This window comes from Amblyraja radiata, chromosome 38, assembly GCF_010909765.2.
Source record: "Amblyraja radiata isolate CabotCenter1 chromosome 38, sAmbRad1.1.pri, whole genome shotgun sequence".
NCBI lineage: Eukaryota > Metazoa > Chordata > Chondrichthyes > Rajiformes > Rajidae > Amblyraja > Amblyraja radiata.
Genome location: NC_045993.1, coordinates 6,996,642 through 7,019,748, shown reverse-complemented (window position 1 = coordinate 7,019,748; position 23,107 = coordinate 6,996,642). Strand labels below are relative to the sequence as shown.

General features: G+C 44.9%; 1 protein-coding gene and 1 long non-coding RNA gene across 3 annotated transcripts in view; one reads left to right on the top strand and one right to left on the bottom strand.

Annotated features, from left to right (window-relative positions):
- Positions 1–4,539, bottom strand: part of LOC116967016 — a 20,671-nt gene extending 16,132 nt beyond the window's left edge. The window contains exon 1 of one of the 2 annotated variants that reach the window (XR_004410117.1): positions 4,461–4,539. This is a non-coding gene — a long non-coding RNA (uncharacterized LOC116967016). The remainder of the gene's footprint in view (positions 1–4,460) is intronic. The other variant, XR_004410118.1, reaches the window with a different exon arrangement.
- LOC116967015 (branched-chain-amino-acid aminotransferase, cytosolic-like) overlaps positions 1–23,107 on the top strand; it is a 23,592-nt gene extending 485 nt beyond the window's left edge. The window contains exons 2-11 of the mRNA XM_033013444.1: positions 8,318–8,392; positions 9,282–9,482; positions 10,548–10,658; positions 11,276–11,395; positions 12,442–12,605; positions 13,645–13,787; positions 14,663–14,748; positions 15,591–15,731; positions 17,204–17,278; positions 18,523–23,107. Coding sequence (XP_032869335.1) covers positions 8,318–8,392; positions 9,282–9,482; positions 10,548–10,658; positions 11,276–11,395; positions 12,442–12,605; positions 13,645–13,787; positions 14,663–14,748; positions 15,591–15,731; positions 17,204–17,278; positions 18,523–18,564 — 1,158 coding nt within the window. The 3' untranslated portion in view covers positions 18,565–23,107. The remainder of the gene's footprint in view (positions 1–8,317; positions 8,393–9,281; positions 9,483–10,547; positions 10,659–11,275; positions 11,396–12,441; positions 12,606–13,644; positions 13,788–14,662; positions 14,749–15,590; positions 15,732–17,203; positions 17,279–18,522) is intronic.

Here is a 23,107-nt window from a genome sequence, read left to right as displayed (position 1 = left end):
ATAAGGGGAGAGAGGGGAGGGGGTAGACGCGAGTAACTGGAGGCAAAGGGAGGAAGGGAGATACAAGACATTGGAAACAAGAGTGAGGAAATCTGAGAAATTGGAGACACAGGGAAGGGAGGGAGATCCGGGACAATGGAGGCGGGTGCATTGCAGAGGTAAAGAATGTGGAGCTAATGAGAAGGTGGGGGGGTCTGAGACAATAGAGAGCGGAAGGCTGCACAACTGGAGATCTGAAGGTTAACTGGTTCCGACCAATTGATTGCATCTTTCCACTCTCCTCTAGTCCCACTTCAACCCCTTTCTCCTCTTTCCTTCCCCTCTCTTCTCGAGGCTTCATTTGCTCGGTGTGGATAGATTGTACTCACCTCTCCTTGGGTTAGGGCCCCAAGGCATGATACAATTACCATTAACTTTGTGTGTCAAAACAAATGTGGGGAATTTGCAGCTTTGACTCTTAACATCTAGCTCTGGGACAGTTTCAAATTTGAGATGCAGCCTGTATAATTCATGAATGCTGCAATGTTAAATTCCTGTAGTTAGAGGTTGTACACAGTGACACCGAAGTGGACAGAAAATTAAAGTGGCAGGTAACTAGAAACTAAGGGTTCCCCCTACAGACTGAATGAAGGTATTCATGCATTCAATTTCTCCATCAGTAGGAGCACTGAATATAATAGACTTTATTAGAAGAAATCCAATGTGCTTCACCTGGAAGGTATTTTGGGCTCCCCAATTATAATCATAGGGCAGTATGGCCCAGAAACAGGCCTTTCCCTTTCGGCTCACCTTGTCCACACTGACCCAAGTTGGCATACTGGTTTTGCCCCATTTGCCTGTACTAGGCCATAACCCTCTTAAACCCTTGCTTCCATACATTTGTACAAATGTCTTAAAAGTTGTGGCAGCTCATTTCAGATATGGAATACCCTTTGAGTGGAAAAAGCTGCCCCTGAAGTCTCTCTTAAATCTTTCCCCTCTCAACTAAGGCCTATGCCCTCCAGTTTTAGAATGCTCTATCCTGGGAAAAAGACAGTGTGTGTTCACTTCATCCATGTCTCTCATGACCCTCCATACCAGTAAGGTCACCTCTCAGCCTCCTACACTCCAAAGAAATAAGCCCCAGCCAATCCATTCTCTCCTAACAACTCAAGCCCACAAGTCTGAAGAAGGGTCTCGACCTGAAACGTCACCCATTCCTTCTCTCCAGTTGAATCTTGTATTCAGCATTGTTGCCAATAATGTGTCCTCCTGACCTATTCGACACTTAAAGCAGAGTTTTCTGTAAATTCACTTTGTACTTGTACTGCCTGACCCGCTGAGTTACACCAGCATTTTGTGTCTACCTTCGATTTAAACCAGCATCTGCAGTTCTTTCCTACACAGCCTAGGTAACTTCCTGGTGAATCCCTTCTGCACCATTTCCAGCTTCATAAAATCCTTCCGATAGCTGAACTACTAGAACTGCATACAGTGCTCCGTATGGTCTCAACTTGATTTGACAACTTTTGTACTCAATATTCTTACCAATGAAAGCAAGCATGCCAAAAACCTTCTTCACCACCAATTGAAAAAAAGAGTGAGATGAAATGGCAAGTTTTATATCTCTGCAGCAGGACAGGAATGTGGCATGAGAAAGAGAAGTGTTGATGGGAATGGTAGAGCGAACCAGGGAGTTGCAAAGGGAATGATGCATTCAGAATGCTGAAAGAGGAGAGGGAAGGGATGATTTGACCAATGCTGGAACCTTGTTGAAGATGGTGGACATACAAAGGATGATGTCCTCTAAACTGTGAAAAGTATGATCTGTGCTCAATCTCCCTTCACTTGAGACAACAACCACCGCCACCGATCCAACCAGCCAAACCCCCTCAATCCCAGAAATTATTTTGGTGAACCTTCACTGCACTCCCTCAATTACAAGTACAGGTCAACCACCGATTTTCTGGCATCCGTGGTTTCAGAGCCTTTCTGGATTATCCATTTTGCCGGACCAACAGAGGTCAAGGCCTCCGAGAGGAATCCAACGGTACCAGAGTGGTCCACCTAGGCCGCCAAGGGGGCGAGATACCAGCCTGCAAAGTCAGCTATGGGAACGGATCTGCCGGCTCTATCCAGGCCGGAGTTCCAGAGCCCCGGCCGTAGGGGGCAAATTCGCCCATCGATCGACATGGAAGTCCCAAGGAAGGTGAAATCGTTACCTCAACCAGCCTAGGCGCCACATTTTCGGGGGGACTTCTGGGGGAGACTTCAAGTGTGCCCTCATAATTTTGTCCGGATTAAAGCAGGTGTGGGACCACCAGTTGCCGGAAAATCGGTGGTGGACCTGCATATCCTGAACGGGAGACTTGACCTGGCCTGCCCACAATATTCGAGTTGTGGTCTTGCTGGAGCCCTGTAAGAGCTCTACTCTTATAAACAGATCCTCTTGCAATAAAAGCTAACATTTAATTTTCCTTTTTTATTTTTATCCTATACATGCGTTAAATTGCAGTGATTTGCGTACAAGGACAGCCAAGTTCTTCTGAACACCAACACTTTAAAATATTTATTCATTTATAAAGTACTCTTCTTTAGCTTTATTTCCAGCTTCACTGGAAACTCGTACTTTTCTGCATTATATTCTGCATTATCTGCTCATTTGACCTATTATAATTCAGCCTTTATCCCTTTGAATACTCTTATTGCATCCTCCTTACAATCTACATAGCTACTCAACTCAGTATCATTAATACACTTGGATAGATTATATTTGTTCCCCTCATCACAACAAGCGGTGCTGGCTCGAAGGGCAGAATGGCCTCCTCCTGCACCTATTTTTTATATTTTCATTTTCTAAACAAGGAGCAATTCATGGGTCTGAATTAACAAAGAGAAAATAAACAAAACAAAGCTAGGGCTTTTGACGCCAGAGATTGTAAAGGACGTTTTCCATTGTGAGGCAGAAACTAACTGACAATTCAACGGATTTTTTAAACATAAAAGCAACAGTTTTAGCATTGCTCCTTTGGAAGGAATTTATACGGTTGTAACAAAAACAGCAAGAAGATTCCAATTTGGAGTTTTTCTTTGGGCAGATGTCTGTTGATGTACAAAATGAAAATTTATTGTGTTGAATAAAGTCAAACTGAATAAAAAATGATGTCAACGAACCTTCGCTGAAGAGCAATTATGGAAGAGTGGGGAAGGAAAAGTGGACAAGAGGGTGGGGGGAGGAGAAGGGGGGGGGAGAGGGTGGGGAGAGAGGGGGGAAGAGGGTGAGATGCAGTGTATATGGCCTTCGATAAGATGCCACATAAATGATTATTTAACAAAATTGGAGCACATGTGTTTGGGGATAATATTCCAGGGTGGATTCCAGCATCTGCAGTTCCTTGTGTCTCCTCGTACAAGGGTAGATAGATAATTTGTTAACAGAGTAAAATTACTGAGGCACCTCTATTTTGGGAAATCATGTCCAGCAATGCTGAAACCAATCAGACCCACAAATTGGTCCTTGCTTGTCGGGGCAGTGGGTACACCTTCATATTTCTGTGTGCACACATCATGGACACAGGCAGGGCCTGATGGAAGAGAGCAGCCTGCACCTTTACAGGCTCATTCACCAAGTGTCAGGAGTTAAGGGTACAGTACACTAGCATGCTTGCCGTGGCCAAAGTGCAACATCTTTAGCAAAACGCAAGGTGCTGGAGTAACTCAGCGGGTCAGTACCATCTGTGGAGGAAATGGACAGGTGACGTTTTGGATCAGGACCCGTCTTCAAGAAGGTTCACCGAAGAGATGGGTACCTCTTTTTACTGCTAAATCTCTTCAAAACATGGCTATTTTGAGGAAGTTCTTTTTACTGCTCCATTGTAAAATCTCGTCAAAGTATGACTGCTTTGAAGAAGTTTTCACGTTTACTGTGTATAAGATCTTGTAGTGTATGAGATCTTGAGGGGATTAGTGAGGTTAAATGCATAGTCTTTTACCCAGAGTAGGGGAAGCAAGAACCAGAGGACATAGGTTTAAGATGAGTGGGGAAAGATTTATTAGGAACCTGAGGGGCAATGTTTTTACAAAAAGGGTCGTGTGTATGGAACGAGCTGCTAGAGGAGGTTGTTGAGGCAAGTACAACGTTTACAAGACATTTGGACAGGTACATGGATAGGATAGGTTTAGAAAGATATGGGCCAAACAGAGGCAGGCGGGACTAGTATAGATGGGGCATCTTAGTCGGCGTGGGCTAGTTGGGCCGAAAGGCCTGTTGCCACACCCTGTGACTATGACTATACTGCTTAATGCAATTTCTTTTACAGTGCAAAGACATTATATTGGGGAATCAACATAAGATTCTGATACATCAATATATTAAAATCTCTAACTCAGTAGGTTTGGATCATGTTTCCTTCTGTAACAGATCACCCCTTGCATTGAAACCTAAGTTTCATGGCGTGAGTGGGGAAAAAAAGGTTTCTTACCTTGATTCTTCCAGGATAATTCCCGAGGCTAAAAATGTGGAACAAAAATGCTGTGTTTGAAGCTGTGTTTCGGTCTAACTCCCCTCTCCGTCGAAGCTTCTTGCGAGTTTTTCACTCTCCTTTCAATGTGACCAAAGGCCAAGAAATGTACTTTGAACCAACCAGGGAGGTTTATATCAGAAAAGATTCCTTTGATTAACCTTTGAATAGCTGAGCAGACAAAATGCAAATGTGCCTGTGCAATAAATAGCTGGTGAAGTCTGCATTGTGTGGAGGTTGGAATTTGAATTAATGAGTTCTGCCTTAACTGGCAATTTTCTGTCAGGCTGTATTATTTCATTTTCTTTCAAAGATCAGTCAGTAGGATTAATTTCTTAAGTATTTTGCTGATATTCATAGATGAATTTGGCCAGAGGGTGGTGAATCTGTGGAATTCCTTGCTGCAGGAGGCCAAGTCATTGGTATTTCTAGAACGGAGATTGATAGTTTTTTGATTAGTAGGGGTGTCAAAGTTTATTAGGAGGAGGCATGAGAATGGGGGTTGAAAGGGAAAAATAGATCAGCCGTGATCGAACGGTGGAGCAGACTCACTAGGCCGAATGGCCTAATTCCGCTCCCTTGTCTTATGATCTAATGATTTGGGCTGTTGCTGCAATTTGGATACTTTTGATTTGCTTCTTCAGTATCAGATTGTGCACGATTCTGAACCTTCTACACTCTGTACATTTACTTTTTTAAAATCAGATGTTGTGCTCACACTGTCGCACGATGCTTACAAATTAATTCCTTTTGAAGTCCAATTACTGCTGATGTGTTAAATGTGGGAGCAGCAGTGAGATCTAACAAAAGATTAATGGAATAGTAGGAACTATTGATAGTTGAAGGAGAATTGTTGACTGGAATCCAAGAGAGCTCTTTCGGTTGATCTTTAACTTTTGATTTTCAGATGCAGCTAAATATTGAGTTTAGTTTATTGTCACTTGTACCGAAGTACAGTGAAAAGCTTTAGTTGCGTGCGAACCAGTCCCAAATTCCCAAAAATGTGGGAATGGGAGTATTATCGTTAGATATAGTGCACGATACCAATACTTGATGTGAATAACACATCCATTCAATTGAAGTTTGCATTGTACAAAACTGGGCTTATCCTAAATAAAAACAGGAAATGCTGGAAATACACGGCAAGTCAGTCGGTATCTGTGGGGAAACGCCCAACATTTCAGGTTCAAGACTGCATTTAGGGAGTGTATCTTCCTGGATCTGAGGCTTTTTGTCATGTAGGTGAATCAGTTGGTCTCTTTGAAGATAGACACAAAATGTTGGAGTAACTCATAGGAACAGGCAGCATCTCTGGATTGAAGGAATAGGTGATTCGGGTCGAGAAGTCTAAAGAAGGGTCTCAACCCGAAACATCACCCATTCCTTCTATCCAGAGATGCTGCCTGTCCCGCTGAGTTACTCCCAACATTTTGTGTCTATCTTCAGAGTAAACTAGCATCTGCAGTTCCTTCCTACACATACTCAGTGGTTTCTTTGCTAGACTCGCAGGAAGATCACATCTGTTCATTCAGTTTTCAACTTGTTTCCCAGACAGACTAAAGGAAATATATCAAGTGCTTCAGTGAATCTAGGACTGATATCCACTGCATGTCTATTAAAAAAATAGTTGTTAATGTGAGAAAGAGGAGCAAGGTCATCTCTGTCCTCAATGCCGACAAGGCATCCTGTGGGGTAGTTTAGTTCAGTTTAGTTTATTGTCATGTGTACCGAGGTACAGTGAAAATCTTTTGTTGCGTGCTAACCAGTCAGCTGAAAGACTATAAATGATTGCAAACAAGCTGTTCACAGTATACAGATACATTTCTAAAGGGAATAACGTTTAGTGCAAGATAAAAAGGCATATTGGGGTGACCAATAACTATTGCCTTGATTGGCGCATTCTGAAAAATAAGTTGTAACCTGCAATAGAGAGTTTAGAAACAAGGAACCACAGATGCTGGTTTATACCAAAGGTATGCACAAAGTTCTGGAGTAAGTCAGCGGGTTAGGCAGCATCGCTGGAGAACATGGATCCGTGACATCACTCATTCCTTCCATCCAGAGATGCTGCCTGTCCCGCTGAGCTACTCCAGCATTTTCTGTGTATCTGCGAAGTGATGAGGAGCACAAAGGAGCAGTTCTGAACTTACAGAAAGAAAGAGTGAGATACCGTAAGCTAGCTTTGCCATTCCCTGGATCTAAGCCTCCCACTCACCATCTTATGGGACTTCTCCATGTATGTCCTTTCACCCCTGTACAGGAACACAAAGGTATCTTTCCAGGTGAAGCAGCAATTCACCTGGACTTCCAGTCTTGTGTGCTGCATTTGTTCGCATTGTGACCTTCTCCACTGAGGGGAAATCAAATGCAGGCTGAATGGTTTCTTTGCGATCCCAGTGCACTTGGTTCACAGGAGTGACCCACAGCTTCTCATTGACGACGGTTTTAATTCACCATCCCGTCTGTCCGTGACCTCCTGCACTGTTACAGTGGCGCCCGTTGCAAGTTTGACGGAACAACACTACGACGTTCATAAGTTCCAGGAGCAGAATTAGGCCATTTGGCCCTTCAAGTGTACTCTGCCATTCAATCATGGTTGGAGCCTTGGATAATACTGCTCATCCCCTCCATTACAAACTGGTCTACCTGAGAAGCACCTTCAGCAAAAGACTGGTTCCACCAAGATACAGCACAGAACGCCACACGGGATCCTTCTTCCCTGTGGCTATCAAAGTGTACAACTCCTCCCCCTTCTGCCATGGGGTAGATTGACTCCCCTTCCCCTTCCTCCCCACCCGCAATCTTTGCACATCCCAAACCCTGGACTTTCCACACGTCACTTTAATTTTATGTATCTTGTTGTGTTTTATGACTGTTGGCAGACCAATTTCCCTCCTGGGATAAATGAAGTTCTATCGTATCGTATCTATCTTTCCCTCTCAACCCCATTCTCCTGCCTTTGCCCCATAACCCCTGATACCCATACTAATCAAGAATCTGTCAATCTCCGCCTTAAAAATATCCATTGACTTGGTCTCCACAGCCATCTGTGGTAATGAATTCCACAGATTAAGCACCATCTTACATCTGCATACGTTGCAGTCTGCAGTGCTCAACAGAGAATTCTTCAACTTTAAGAACTCACTGTTTCTTTCAGTCTGTATCCGAACTGAACACATCATTTTAGCTTAGTTTTTAGGTTTGCCTGCAGGGCATTTTCCACAGTCTTACAATTAGTCAGACGTTACTCATTCAGATAAATAAGATAAACCTGTAACTAACTGCTAAAATATGTAATCTGTTGTAGCTGGGCTGACAGCACAAATTAGGTTAAAGAAAACATTTTTGGAACTATTAGCCGTTTGGTGATTATTTAAATAGAAATTAATAGAGCTTGCGTAGAAATGCCTGAAAATTGTCACAGAGAGCAGTTGTTTTCAGTGCAGTTTTCTCATTCAGCAGTAACTTCATATTTCGTTTTTAGTTTTAGAAACAGCGTGAAAATAGGCCCTTCGGCCCACCAAGTCCACACTGACCATCGATCACCCGTTCACACTCGTTGTATGTTATCCCACTTTCTCATCCACTCCCTACACACTAGGGTCAATTAACCTATAAACCCATATGTATTTGGCATGTGAGAGGAAACCGCAGCACCCGGAGGAAGCCTACACACTCAGGGAAAACTTGCAAACTCTACACAGATAGCACCTGAGGTCAGGATGGAACCCAGCTCTCTCGAGCTGTGAAGCAGCAGCTGTACCACCTATGCCAATGTTTCACCCAAATGAATCTCATGTTAATCTTCTCTTTTGCAGGTTTTGCTGAGGCAGTTGACACATCCTCATCGTTTATCCAATGGATCCCGGAGATCTGTTTGCACGGCATTTAAGGTGACCTAAAATGTTGGATTGGGTTTTAACGGTACCTTGCCGTTCTTCTTGGTTCTTGGTTTCTTGGTCCTCCAAAATATTCCAACTGGAATTTAAACTGGAGGTGGTGAAGGGAGGACTTAAGCCAGAAAGGGTTATTGGGAAGAAAGAGCTACTTTAAATTTAGTTGCATCTGGTTGGGTAACTATAGTTGGGTGGAGATTATTCCATGCTTTAATTGTGCGGGGGAAGAACAAATTGCTGTACACATCTGTCTTTGTAGCTGGGATCACAAATTGGATCGAATGCCCTCGTCTGCTCCTAATTGGTTTGGGTTTGGTGTAGGTCTTGTAGTCTATGTCGATCTGACCATTTAACATTTTGTAAAAACAGGTCAAACGGTGAGCTTCACGTCTGTCTTGGAGAGGGTTCCACCCCAGAGAATTCAGAAGTTTGGTGACACTCGCTTCTCTCTCATAGGTGTTAGTAACAAATCGAGCTGCCTGTCTTTGGACACGTTCGATGGAAGAAATGTTTTTATTTGTGTATGGGTCCCATGCTGCAACTGCGTAGTCCAAATGAGGTCTAACAAGGGTGAAGTATAGCTTCTCCTTGACAGAAGTTGAACAATGATGAAAGTTATGGGAAGAAGACAGGGGAATGGGTTTAGAAGGGAGAGATAGATCAGCCATGATTGAATGGTGGAGTAGACTTGATGGGCCTAATGGCCTCATTCTGCTCTTATCACTTATGACCTTATGTGTTGAGTCTACGTTTGAGTTTGATGACCTTTCACCAGCAGAGGAAAGGGAAACACAGGTATACTAGGCAGAGTTGATGCTGCACTGGTCATTATGAGATGCAGTTGTCTCCAATAACACAATACTCTTTGTCTTCCTGCTTTGAACAGGCTGCTGATTTGCAGATTGAACTCACTAAACAACCCAGAGAGAAGCCAGACAACAACACCCTGGTGTTTGGCAAGTCGTTTACAGACCATATGTTGACAGTGGAATGGGACGCAGAGAAGGGCTGGAGCAAACCCCAAATTAAACCTCTGCAGAACCTCTCCATGCATCCTGCATCTTCAGTTCTGCACTACTCTATAGAGGTAACCAATTTCCTTACAAGATCCAAGAATTAATACTTTTAAACACCAGGGCCAATACCCCAGTGCTGAACTACTATCTACCTCATTGGTGACCCTCGGACTATCCTTGATCTGACTTTGCTGGCTTTACCTTGCACTAAACGTTATTCCCTTATCATGTATCTGTACACTGTAAATGGCTCGTGTGTATTCTGCTGACTGGACAGCATGCAACAAAAGCTTTCCACTGTACCTTGGTACATGTAACAATAAACCTGACTGAACCCACCCATCCCATGGCATCCTGCAGTTCTCTGAACCACGATTCGGAAATCCCACTCCTCATTTATTCCACCCACAACCATTCATTCCTTGCTGTGTCAGAACTTTGGGGTGGCACAGTGGTGTAGCGGTAGAGTTGCTGCCTTATGACGCCAGAATCCTGGGTTCGATGCTGAGTACAGGTGCTGTCTGCATTGAGTTTGTATGTTCCCCCTGTGACCACGTGCTCCGGTTTCCTTCCACACTCCAAAGACATACAGATTTGTAGGTTAATTGGCTTCGGTAAAAATTGTAAATTGTCTCTAGTGTGTAGGATAGTGTTAGTGTATGCGGGTGGTCATTGTTTACAGTGGCGGACTGGCCAGGGTGTCAGCTTGCCCGATGGCAAGTGGGCCCCTGATGAAGTTGGCCCCCTATATCAAGTGGGCCCCTGATGAAGCGTGCCCCCTATATCAAGTGGGCCCCTGATGAAGTGGGCCCCCTTTGTCTCCTGGCAACCAATATTTTTAAACCCAGTCCGCCACTGATTGTTTCAATGCTGTATCTAATACAATCAGTTAAAAAATTGGCCCGCAGATGCATTGTGAACCCGTATACACAAGGGTTAGATGTCCTGACATCAGCTCCATTAAACCTACACCAATCAACCCCACTTTGGATGTTGGTCCTGGAGGGAGGTTGGAAGGAATGGTTGATGAAAGTGTCCTTTTGTCATCGAATGTGTGTGTGGGAGGGGGGGCACGTGGCATGTGGGACAATTTGAAGACAAAACGTTTTTTCTTCTCCTCCCGTTTTCCCCAACAGCTGTTTGAAGGTATGAAGGCTTTCCGTGGTGTGGACAACAAGATTCGCATGTTCCGACCGGACTTGAACATGGAGCGGATGCACCGGTCAGCGGTCAGAGCCAGTTTGCCGGTACGTTGGGCACTCGCTTACATTCTCCTCGTTGAAGAGAGTAAAACAAAGACACGCAACAATTCAAAGTGCTCGCAAGGGATGACGTGCTCGGTTACGATGGCCGGATGTGGAGAGCGATGTTCCAGTGTTCCGCTCTCACGCTAGGACATTCAATCCAGTACCGAGAGTGTGTCGCATTGTCCAAGATGTCACTATTTGAATAATACATTAAATTAAAACCCTGCTGGTTTGTTTGCCAAATCCTACCTGGTTCAACTACTCAAACTCAAAAGTGACAAAGCCACTTAATTCAAATCACAGCACTCTATTGCCCATGTGCTGAAGTTCCATTTCCAGCAGGTTGCATCATTGTGACTTCTTTGTCACCATGTGTTTGAAGCTGTTCATGGTATAATTTCAAGTCCAAGTTCAAGTGAGTTTATTGTCATGTGTCCCTGTATAGGACAATGAAATTCTTGCTTTGCTTCAGCACACAGTACATAGTAGGCATTTACTACTTGAAATTTGACATTTTTATTGCAATGCAACACCCTTTGTGCATGCTGCCCTTTAGAAAATGAAACGTTCTTTGCCAGAACTTCTGGGAATTGCTGCCTGTTTGCCTGTGTTTATAGGAATTTGACAAAGGAGAGTTGGCGGAGTGTATTCGAAAACTGATTGAAGTTGACAGAGAATGGGTCCCGTATTCTGATAAAGCAAGTCTCTACATCCGACCCACCTTCATTGGCACCGAGGTAGGAGGCCTCTGTTTGGCATGTCGATGCCGTGTGTTTTAAGAGATTTGTCTGCCAGTTGTTTATTTAAACAAAAATGTATTAAACCACCAGCACGGTGATGCAGCGGTAGAGTTGCTGCCTTACAGCGCCAGCGACCTGGGTATGATCCTGACTACAGGATCATGGAGGTTGTAGGTTCTCCTCGTGACTTGCATTGGTTTTCTCCGGGAGTTCCAGCTTCCTACCACTCTCCAAAGACGTCCTGGTTTGTAGGTTAATTGACTTCGGTAAAATTGCAAATTGTCCCTAGTATGTAGGATAGTGCTAGTCTAGGGGATCTCTAATTGGCACGGACTCGGTCCTGTTTCCGTTGCAGTATCTTTAAAACTAAAAGCTAAAACTAAAGTGTGCAGTTGAAATAAATAAAAGACAGTGTAACTGCTTCAATCAAGATATCACAGAATTCAGATGGATTCCATTGAAGCAGATAATTTCCCCTGACCTTGTCAACCTTATACTTGCTTCCCTTGTTATTAGTGCACACAATATGATCCCATTCCCCCACACTTCTCAACCCTTTCTACGAGGTGCAGCCACTGAACATTAGTTTAGTTTAGAGATACAGCAAGGAAACAGGCCCTTCGGCCCACCGAGTCCGCACTGACTAGCGATCCTCACACATTAACACTATCCCACAGACGCTAGGGACAATTTACACATACAACAAGCCAAATTACCTACATATCTGTACATCTGGATTGTGGCAGGAAACTGAAGATCTCGGAGAAAACCCACACGGAAAAACGTACAAACTCCGTACAGGCAAGTCGGGGTCGAACCCAGGTCTCTGGTGCTGTAAGGCAGCAACTCTACGGCTACACCACTGTGGCCGCCCATTCTGTGGATTTTGCCCCAGATATAGTGCTGATCACTGGATTATTTAGCTTTCCTTTGAGAAGATGGGACAGTTTGCACCACAGCAAGTGGCGCCAGTTAAACGCTCGGTAAGAAGCAACCGGTGTGGACCACACATTCACTGTTGCACATTTGCTTTCTCTCCCCAGCCTTCCCTCGGAGTGTCCCGAACTAACCACGCCCTACTCTTTGTTATCATTGGGCCCGTTGGACCCTATTTTGCAACAGGAGGTTTCAACCCCGTCTCGCTGCTTGCTGATCCAAAGTTTGTGCGTGCTTGGAAAGGAGGCGTGGGTGACTGCAAAATGGGAGGGTAAGTGAGCTCAAAACAAACGAGGTCCATGTTCAGATGCCACTTTTAAAGATATGATTTAATGGAGAGAGAATGTCAAAATCAGGGGTTTCTGGCACTGGGCCAAGGGGATTGGGAACCCCCAGCACTGGAACATCGGGATCGGAAACTCCCAGCACTGGGCCATGAAAAGCATCTCCCACAGCCAACAATGGACCATTGTGGGCTCCACCTTCCCCTGGTCGTCAGTGCCAGCTTGGATTTGTTCTAAACCTCTTTGTACCACGAGTTTCCCTTTCCCCTGACTCTCAGTCTGTAGAAGGGTCTTGACCCAAAACGTGACCCATTTCTTTTCTCCAGAGATGTTGCCTGACCCACTGAGATATTCCAACATTTTGGGTGTGTCGGGACGTGTTGTGACCCAAAATGGCTTGTGATGAGTAAAATTTAGTTTAGTTTAGCTTATTATTATTGTCACTTGTATCGAGGTAGAGGGAAAAGCATTTTGGTTGCGTGCTATCCAATCAGCAGAAAGACTATCCAAGCAGCACGGGAGGGCAATTTGAGGACTTAGCACATTCATTTCAATTATTAACTTGTGCTTAAATTATCCCAGTTTTGTAAAACTCCAGTGCAAGATCCTCGTCAGTCAGTGTCCAGAATGATGTACAAGAGAATCATCAGGATAAAGGCGGTATGGTGGAGCAGCGGTAGATTTGCTGCCTTACTGCGCCAGAGACCCGGGTTCCATCCTGACTACGGGTGCTTGTCTGTACGGAGTTTGAACGTTCTCCCCTTGACCTGCGTGGGTTTTCTCCGGGTGCTCCGGTTTCCTCCCACACTCCAAAGATGTACAGGTTTGTAGGCTAATTGGCTTGGTATAATTGTAAATTGTCCCTAGTGTGTGTAGGATAGTGTTAGTGTGCAGGGATCACTGGTTGGCGCCGACTCGGTGGGCTGAAGGGCTGTTTCCGCGCTATAATCTCTAAACTGTAACTAGACTAAAGGTTATTTTGTGTAAAATCTGACCGAATTCTCCTCTCACTTCCTTGCCGTGTAGAAATTACGGCCCCACGATCTATGTTCAGAATGAAGCTCTGAAGCAAGGCTGCCAGCAGGTGCTGTGGCTCTATGGAGATGAGCACGCTGTCACAGAAGTCGGGACCATGAACATCTTCGTCTATTGGAAGAACGAGCAAGGCGGTGAGTATTGCAGGCAATGCCAGCTGCACAGCCAGCCCGCTAGTGCACTCATACACACTGCTGCCTTTATAAACACCTTCCAAGCCCACACTTTACAAGCCTAATGGCCACAGTTCAAGATTATTTTAATCTTGTCTTCCTCCTGTTGCATTCCTCTTGTGTTTTCCTGCCTGGTGGAGCCTTTGTTGTCCTGTGAGCCTTCCTTGCCTATCTCTCCTTCACTGTGAGACCGGGCCTGGCCTCTGTCCCTCCTGCAGTCCAGAGGCTGACCTGTTGCCCCCTCCTGACCTGTGTGGCCAGGTCTACCTCTCTCCCCCTCACTGCAAGTCCTGGCATGTATTGCCTGCCTATCCCATCCCTGTGGGGCCAAAGCTGCCTCTCTCCTGCTCTGTGAATCCTGGCCTGTCTCCCACCTGCTGCCCGATTCTCCTTCCCTGTGTGGCCTGGCCTATCTACCTTTCCCTCATTGTGAGCCCTGGCCTGGCCTATGTACCTCTCCAGCCCTGTGGAACCAGTCTGTTTTCCCTTCCCGTGTGCTGAGACTTGGCCCTGCCCTGTCTCCATCTTGCAGTATAGGGCCATGACCTGATTCTCCTGCATGTCCTGTGCGGTCTTCCCTGCCTGTCTCTCACTCACTGTAGTATAGAGTCCTGGCCTAATTCTCTCCCTCCTACATTCCCTCCCTCTTACTTGCCCCTCCCATGCAGGGTCTGCCTTTTCATCTGCACTTGCTGATAACAGGTTGTGGATTTTAAGTGTGTCAGTTCCCAAAGCTGTCGTTCATCCCTGTTAAGCGGATGGTTGGGGAGGTATGCCCGGCTAGAGGTGATGATGTTTTGGTTTCTTGTTGAGTAATTCTAGGCTTCCTCCTCCAGAGGTTGAATTGCTCACTCCTCCACTGGACGGTACAATCCTTCCGGGCGTCACGAGGCAGAGCTTGCTGGACCTGGCACGGCAGTGGGTATGTTGGCATTTCAGTTTCCATGCTGTATCTCTAAACTAAACTAAACTAAATCCAGTGACATAAGTTGGCACATTTTGGGATTGTCATTGTGTGGCTGGAGGAGGATGAATGCATAGAGGGAGTACAGAGAAGGTTCACCAGACTGATTCCTGGGATGGCAGGACTTTCATATGAAGAAAGACTGGATAGACTCGGCTTGTACTCGCTAGAATTTAGAAGATTGAGGGGGGATCTTGTAGAAACTTACAAAATTCTTAAGGGGTTGGACAGGCTAGATGCAGGAAGATTGTTCCCAGTGTTGGGGAAGTCCAGAACAAGGGGTCACAGTTTAAGGATAAGGGGGAAATCTATTAGGACCGAGATGAGAAAAACATTTTTCACACAGAGAGTGGTGAATCTGTGGAACTCTCTGCCACAGAAGGTAGTTGAGGCCAGTTCATTGGTTATATTTAAGAGGGAGTTAGATGTGGCCCTGGTGGCTAAAGGGATCAGGGGGTATGGAGAGAAGGCAGGTACAGGATACTGAGTTGGATGATCAGCCATGATCATATTGAATGGTCGAAGGGCCGAATGGCCTACTCCTGCACCTATTTTCTATGTTTCTATTAACAAGCAGTCATGAGCCAGAATGCATAAGGTCATAAGGAATATGAGTAGAATTAGGCCATTCGACCCATCAAGTCTATGCCATTCAATCATGGCTGATTTATCTCTCCCTCCTATCCCCATTCTCTGCCTTCTCCCCATAACATCTGACAACCATACTATTCAAGAATCTATCTATCTCTGCTTTAAAAATATCCACTGATAGTTTATAATTTAACACTGTTTATTTCCAGGGAGAGTTTAAAATTTCGGAGCGAGGGATGACAATGCCTGAACTAGTCAAAGGACTGCAAGAGAATCGAGTGAAGGAAATCTTTGGTGCAGGCACAGCGTGTGTTGTGTGTCCAGTCGATCGAATCCTTTACATGAACCAGGTGAGCCCATTTGATGGAACCCCACTCTCTGAAATGCTTTGTGGCATCACGGGTTGAAAAGCGGAGTAAGAAACTGAAACTCCACCCAGCAAGCAGACAGACGAAAGCCCATGATCGACAAAAAGAGCTGGAATAACTCTGCGGGTCAGGCAGCATCTCCGGAGATAACTTTTTGGGTCGGGAGCCTCCTTCAGACAGAAGCGCATGGTTCAGCTGATTCCAAAGACAAATATCTGACATTTTAAACCAGATTATAAATGATCCAGGCCAGGTTGGTTAACCGTGTTTAAGAAGGAACTGCAGATGCTGGAAAATCGAAGGTACACAAAAATGCTGGAGAAACTCAGCGGGTGCAGCAGCATCTATGGAGCGAAGGAAATAGGCAACGTTTCGGGACGAAACGTTGCCTATTTCCTTCGCTCCATAGATGCTGCTGCACCCGCTGAGTTTCTCCAGCATTTTTGTGTACCTTCAGGTTGGTTAACCGTTGGTCCCAAAAGAAGGTCTACTTTGTGTTAATCATCTTCTTTCCTGGACTAGGGAGATCCGATGCAAACATATTGTTCCATGCAGGGTGCTGATTGTTATGATACCTCCTATTATTCCCCCACTCGCACTGTTTCCACATAGAGGACATGTGTTTCAGGTGAGGGGGTCAAGATTTAATAGGACCCTTAGGGGCAAGTTTTTTTTTAAATACAAAGGGTGGTGGGTGTATGGAACGAGTTGCCAGAGATAGTAGCTGAGGCAGGTCATTTGTGAGCAGTTAACACTCAGCTACCGTGCACTCCCAAAGTGTTCACAAAGCTAGCCCTGAATGTTCCTTTTCCATCCCGTGTGTGTTCACAGGGTCTGTGTTTCCAGGCCGTAAGTGGGGACTTGTATTTCTTAGAGGAGGTTTTAGCCTCATTCCTCTGTCTACTTGGTAACTCTCCCTGTAACAGCGCTTGGAATGGAATGTCTATTTCAGGAGTCTCCAGTCATTCATGTGAACGATGCGACCTGCCCGTCGCAACTGATTGAATGTAATTAGAGCTGCTGGGCAGGAGCATGCACTGACTTTGCTTGGCTTATCCATGCAGTTAGTTTGTCAACATAAGCAAATTACGTTTTTTTTTAAATGCTCAGGAATTAAGCACCAGCGATAAGGAAAGTCAAAGAACCAAATGCCAATGACCAGGGCTCATGAGGAATAGGAGTAGAATTAGGCCATTCGGCCCATTTACTCTGCCATTCAATCATGGCTGATCTATCTCTCCCTCATAACCCCATTCTCCTGCCTTCTCCACATAATCTCTGACACTTGTACTAATCAATGCCCAAATACATAGAAGGAAACAAAATTTAGAAATTTGAGAGTCGCAATACTGAATGTGATTAAAATAGTTCTTATGCTACAAAACTTGTTTTTAATGATGGTGGAATATTGTGAAGTAACACAGTTCTTACATTGGTCTTTTTTCTTTATTTAGAACTATCACATTCCCACCATGGAGAATGGCCCAGAGCTAGCTAAAAGGTTCTTGAAAGAATTGACAGACATTCAGGTAAAACTTTGGACTATTATATGTACAGCAGCTTGCATGAATCCTATTTTCATGTGTCAGCTGAAGCTAATGATGGCTCATATCTTCATACCAATTTGTGGGTAGAATTTCAGTGAGGAGAATCTTGTGATATTATGCACCAGCGCATGTTATAAAATGTTCCCTGAAAGGCGATGTAGATCAGGCAAAGTTTTGATTTTAAGTAAACTTTTAAAATATACTAGACCAAGTGCAGACCCGTTGGGTCTGCTTCCCCAAAGCACCCGTTCCCTACCCGTAGCCCCCATGTGGGCATGGTCCTCCAACTCAAACCGTTCCGGAAGGAAGTGAAGCTGATCACTTCTAGCCAAGCCATTGTGACGTCATCAGTTGAAGCTGGTCGTTTTAAATTCAAAGTCTTTTGAATTTTTTAAACTTTTAATCAGTAATAAGTCGAGAGATAAAGCATAAAATGTTCAGTGAAGGTGATCTCTGCCTAGAGGGGAAAAATGTCAATCAGAATATGTAAAAATGTAATCGTTACCGCGTAGTGTTTTTGCGAAGATGTAAAGACAACCACACATATACACACGTATAAGATCAGACTTTTAATAATAATATGATATTTAAGCGTGGCACCATGGTGCAGCGGTAGAGTTGTTACCTTACAGCGCCGGAGACCCGGGTTCAATCCTGACTACTGGTGCTGTCTGTACGGAGTTTGTACATTCTCCCTGTTACCACGTGTGTACCTGTACCTGACCTATACCCCGTTGTACAGTTTGACAGCCTTCCGCATTGTATGAGTGGATCGGTTTACACTGCTGTTGGAAAGTAGCATTTCAAGACTACTTTAATACTGCATTCAATACTACTACATTTCAATAGTGGAGTCCTTTACTGTTTGTTTGTCTGTGCCTGCAGTATAACTGGGAAGAGCTATGTAATGTTGGAGTTTGCTCTTAACACTAATGTGCATGGTACCTAGACTATGGAACAGCATCCCTCTTCCCATCAGAACTGCCCCCTCCATCAACTCTTTTGAATCTAGACTTTAAACTTATTTCTGCTCTCTCAAGCCTTTCTTGAGGTCCTCTGAGGGAGCGCTGTATGTACTTATGTATGTATTGTTGATCTATGTACCACTGTTTTGTAGCATGTTAGTACCTCCACTGATGTAAAGCACTTTGGTCAATGAGAGTTGTTTTTAAATTAGCTATAGAAATAAACTTGACTTGACTTGATTGTTTCTGTTTTAATTCCAGTACGGTCGGACATCCAGCGAGTGGGCAAAGCTGGTCATCTGAATAATGGATATCTGCTTTCCATTCCACACAACCCTAAGCCAGAGGCAGCTCGGTCTGTACTGGGAATGCTTTCAATGCTTTGTGTGGCTTCTCAAGGGAATATCTTGGAGACTTTATTAATCTTGTCTGGTTGTAGAATTAGTCCGGAAAGTGGATTCAGCAGTGCTATCTTGTTCTAGATTCTTTGGTCTGCCGTAGTAGCCTTTAATTGCTTATCAAGTGAATTGTTGCGCTTTATAGGGATGGAACTTGTTGCAACTTATACAATAATCGGTATCAGTGACTCTCCAAATGCTCTTGAGACCCGTAGGACCCAGAGTTGGTTGTGGCTTTGAAGTGAAAAGCTGACGATATATTGGAGGAAATCGGTCGTGCTGGAAGAAGTCCTCAGCTCCTGTTTGCTGCTTCTGACGATCAGGAAATGCTGGGAATCGGAGGGAGACTCAAAAACAGGAAAGATCAATTAATGGCTTTGATCTGTGCTGTTGAATCGATTGGTTTAGCATGGCCGTTCCTTCAGCCACCTGTCAACTGCCGACATTTGAACAGCCGCCTTGTTGAAGCTCTTCAGCTTTTCATTTTAGTTCTCGCAGAGGACATCAACTAGAGCCGTCTGAATCAAAAGGAGTGGCGCAGCCGGTAGAACCGCTGCCTCACGGCACCTGAGACCCGGGTTTAATCCTAAACACAGACACTGTTTGCATGGAATTGCACGTTCTCCCTCTCTTACTAATGGGAGCTCCAGCTTCTTCCCACGTTTCTAGTACAAGCGTGTTGGTGGGTGAATTAACACAGTGAATTGCCCCTAGTGTGTGGCGAAGTAGTAGAATCTCGGGCAGGGAGTTGATGAGAATGTAGAGAGAATAAAAAATGGGATTGATGTGGGAGTATTGTTACAGTGTCTACTTGGTGGGCTAACATGGACTCTGTGGGCTGAAGGGCCTGTTTCCATGCAGTACGAAGATATGTCCCTGAATCTCTTGGCTCTGCTAGGTCAGTTGGGGATGGGAGTGGAGGTCAGGCACATTGAGGATTCATTCCCCTGGCTCCGCTAAGTTAAACAGCCTGACTGTATGTCACTAAAAATCCCCTTGCCTCTAAGAACATCAGAATGTCATTATGGCAAATTATCTTTTTAATGTAATTTTATCTGGGATCTGGACATTGCTGGCAAGATTGATTGCAGCATTAATTTCCCTGAACTAAGCGGCTCGTTAGGTCACTGTCGAGTCGGTCACGTTGCAATAGGCTGGACTCACACACAGACCATACTGTGTAATCGTGATGGATTCCTTTCCCAAAGATCACTAGTGAACCAGGTGGGTCTCTTCCACAATCCAGTAGCTTCGTGGTCATCATTGCAAAGAATTTAAATCCCACCCATGTAGGATTTGAACTCGGGTCTCTCTGGGTTTAGCCTGGGTCTCCAGCGCACTAGTTAATTCAACCACTGTTCCCATCACATGTTTTTGTACAGAATGGTGTCAGAACGCACAAAACAAGTTGTATTTTTTCTGAGTGGGACAGAATTGGAGTAAATCAGTCTTTATATGTACAATGGAAGCAGAGCTATGATAGTTATTAAAAAACGTATGGCATTCTTTTAATGCTGCACATGTTACTGTGACTAGTGGTGGTGCTAATAGCTTGTTGATGGGGCTCAACGGTACAAGTAGTGAACACTTCATCTCCCATTGTGAGGTTTTTTATGTCAAAGCTGCTTCAAGTGTATTGTAGAACCTGCCCACTTCTTGCTTGCTAATCTATAGCAACCTGTTAAGGTAACTTGTAATAACAACTGTACCCCTGTCCTCAGCCCCAGTGCAGTGATTGCCCCAAGGATAGGGGTTAGGGATCAGAAAATCACACAACGGCTGCACTTCTGTAGTGCTGAAGGAGGCCAATAGGTTAATGATGGCAGAAATGTTTCATCTGTTGCATGGTCAGTGTGGAGTCTTCCCCCAATCAAGAATCTGGCCTTTATTGTTCCACTGCCACAAGAGCATTTTCAGCGCTTTCCCTGTTTTTTAACAGGTTGACTTGGCCGATGGACTGAGAAGAATGAGACTACAGCCACATAACCCCACTGATGAGCAGCAGACGTTACTGAGACAGCATCTCTAGCCCTCCATGCAGTTAGCTCCATCCAGCAGCCCTGTGTCGAGGAAACTCTGAGATCACCCTTCCTCAACATCAATCTGTGAGAGGCACTCTTGTGGCCTTCCCTTTGTGGTTGATGGGCTGTTTTCTGAAGAGGCATTTAGTTGATTGAGGGAGTCAACATCACCGCTGCACATCCATTTATGTCAGTCTGTCTCTGAGCGTAGGTGACCACCAGTGTTGCGGTAAGTCGATGTTAGGCAGCACAATGGTACAGCTGGAGCAGCCGCTGCCTCACAGCGCCAGACCCGGGTTCCATCCTGACCTCGGGTGCTGTCTGTGTGGAGTTTGTATGTTCTCCCTCTGACCGCATAGGTTTTCTCTAGGTGCTCCTGTTTCCTCCCACATTCCAAAGATGTACAGGTTTGTAGGTTAATTGGCCTCTGTAAGTTGCCCCTAGTGTGCAGGGAGTGGATGTAAACGTGGGAGAATAAAGAACTGCCCGTGAATGGGTGATTGATGGTCGGTGTGGAATCGGTGGACTGAGGAGCCTTATTTCTGTGCTGTGTGTCTAAAACTAAAACTTATCTGCATTTCATTGCATGACCTCGATGGGTTTGTGTGTGTGTATGTGGTGTATCTGTGTATATGTGGGTGTGTATGTGGGTCTGTGTGTAAGTGGATGTATGTGCATGTGTGTGTGTGTCCATTGAGAATCCTCTGAACCATTGCATCTAATGCATCAATGTGCTTCTCCACTCAAATGGGTATTGGTTTCTCTGCCCGTCTGGGTACTGATTAACAGCCGTAGTGTAACAAGCTGACCTCCGAGACCCTGTAGCAGGATGCCAGTTTCACTTAATCCTTGGATGAGGCAGTGTGGTTTGACAAACTGCAGCTTGGGACAACTAGGTATTCTGGATTTAGCCGTGTCAGTAACTGAAGGAGTCAAACTGGGTCAACTCAGAAATAACTGTGCCAGTTATGTCATCGATAAGCTGCATAATAAACCCATCCTTTAAATCATCTTCGGCACTGTTTTTACCCAGTGATAATTGTAAAGAGACAAACCACCAAATTCCAGTTCTCATTACCTGCCGGGTTAGTCTGAAGAAGGGTCTCAACCCGAAACGTCACCCATTCCTTCTCTCCAGAGATGCTGCCTGTCCCGCTGAGTTACTTTTTGTGTCTATCTTCAGGTTAGGTAATGTGCTCGTTAGGGCAGCACAACAGCTGCCTCGCTGGTTCAGCCCCGGATTCAATCCTGACCTTGGGTGCTGTCTGTGTGGAGTTTGCCCATTTCCCACCTATGATAGAGTACGTCACCCCGGGTGCTCCATTTTCCTCCCACACAACAAAGGCGTGCCACTGCTGGCATGCAAAGGTTGGCCACTGTTAAATTGCCTGAAGTGTGCAGGGAATGGTAGAATCTGTGGGAGTTGACAGGAATGTGCGGGGGGGAATAAAATAGGATTGGTGTCGGCGAGCTGTAAAGCAGTGCACAGATTTGGAGGGCCGAATGGCCTGTTTCTGTGCTGTACGATTGGATGACTAGTGATTTACACAGTGAGATGCTCAGTTTGGAGTATGGGGAGGCAGGCATGGAGCTGCAGGGAGTGCATGTCAGAGGAGTCACTGCATGGAAACGGGAATGACAGAGGTACGGAGACAATACTGAGCAAGGTGGCGTCCTGAACGAGCCCATTTTGCCTGTTTGGTCCATGTCACACTGTAAATGCTCTTGGTACGGACAGACATTCCGTATTCAGTATCAAACTGAAGAAGGGTCCCGACCCGAAATGTCATCCACCCTTTTTCTCCTGAGATACTACCAACCTGACTCCAGCACTTTGTGTCATTCTTTATTGGGGCTCATCTTGACTAAGAGTCAAGTTCTTTACCAGACCACCACCAGCATCCGTGCTGTCTGAAGGATGTTGGCAAAATCCAGAACCAACACCACATGTGTCCTTACCAAGGGCTTTCACAGTGGCCTTGTTCCACTATCTCTAACTCATGAAATGTCATGTCATGGCTCTGAGGGAGGTTAATAGATTGGTGCTGTTTGGGCTGAATCCTGACTGTCAACAAAATAAGAGTGAAATTGCAAAGAATCCCATCTCCAAAACGTTCCTTTGGGAGGTTAATTATAAATGCTTCCAGTAAACTCTGTGTCGAGGCTGCACTTCACGTTATTCTGGTTTGCTGCGTGGCCAACATCTCTTCCTATTTAATGTGTCTGGCAGCGTTCATTTGGCTTTGATCTTTACCTGTAAGTTGTATTTTTGTTCACCAAGAGTATATTTATACACCTTTGAATTATGTCTTTCATTCCCAAGTGCTATTTATAAATGTATTTTTTTCTTTACGAAGGTTGTCAAACTCGCTTGCACCATTAATAACAATATATTCCTTCATTCTGCAATAAAATAATTAAAATGTG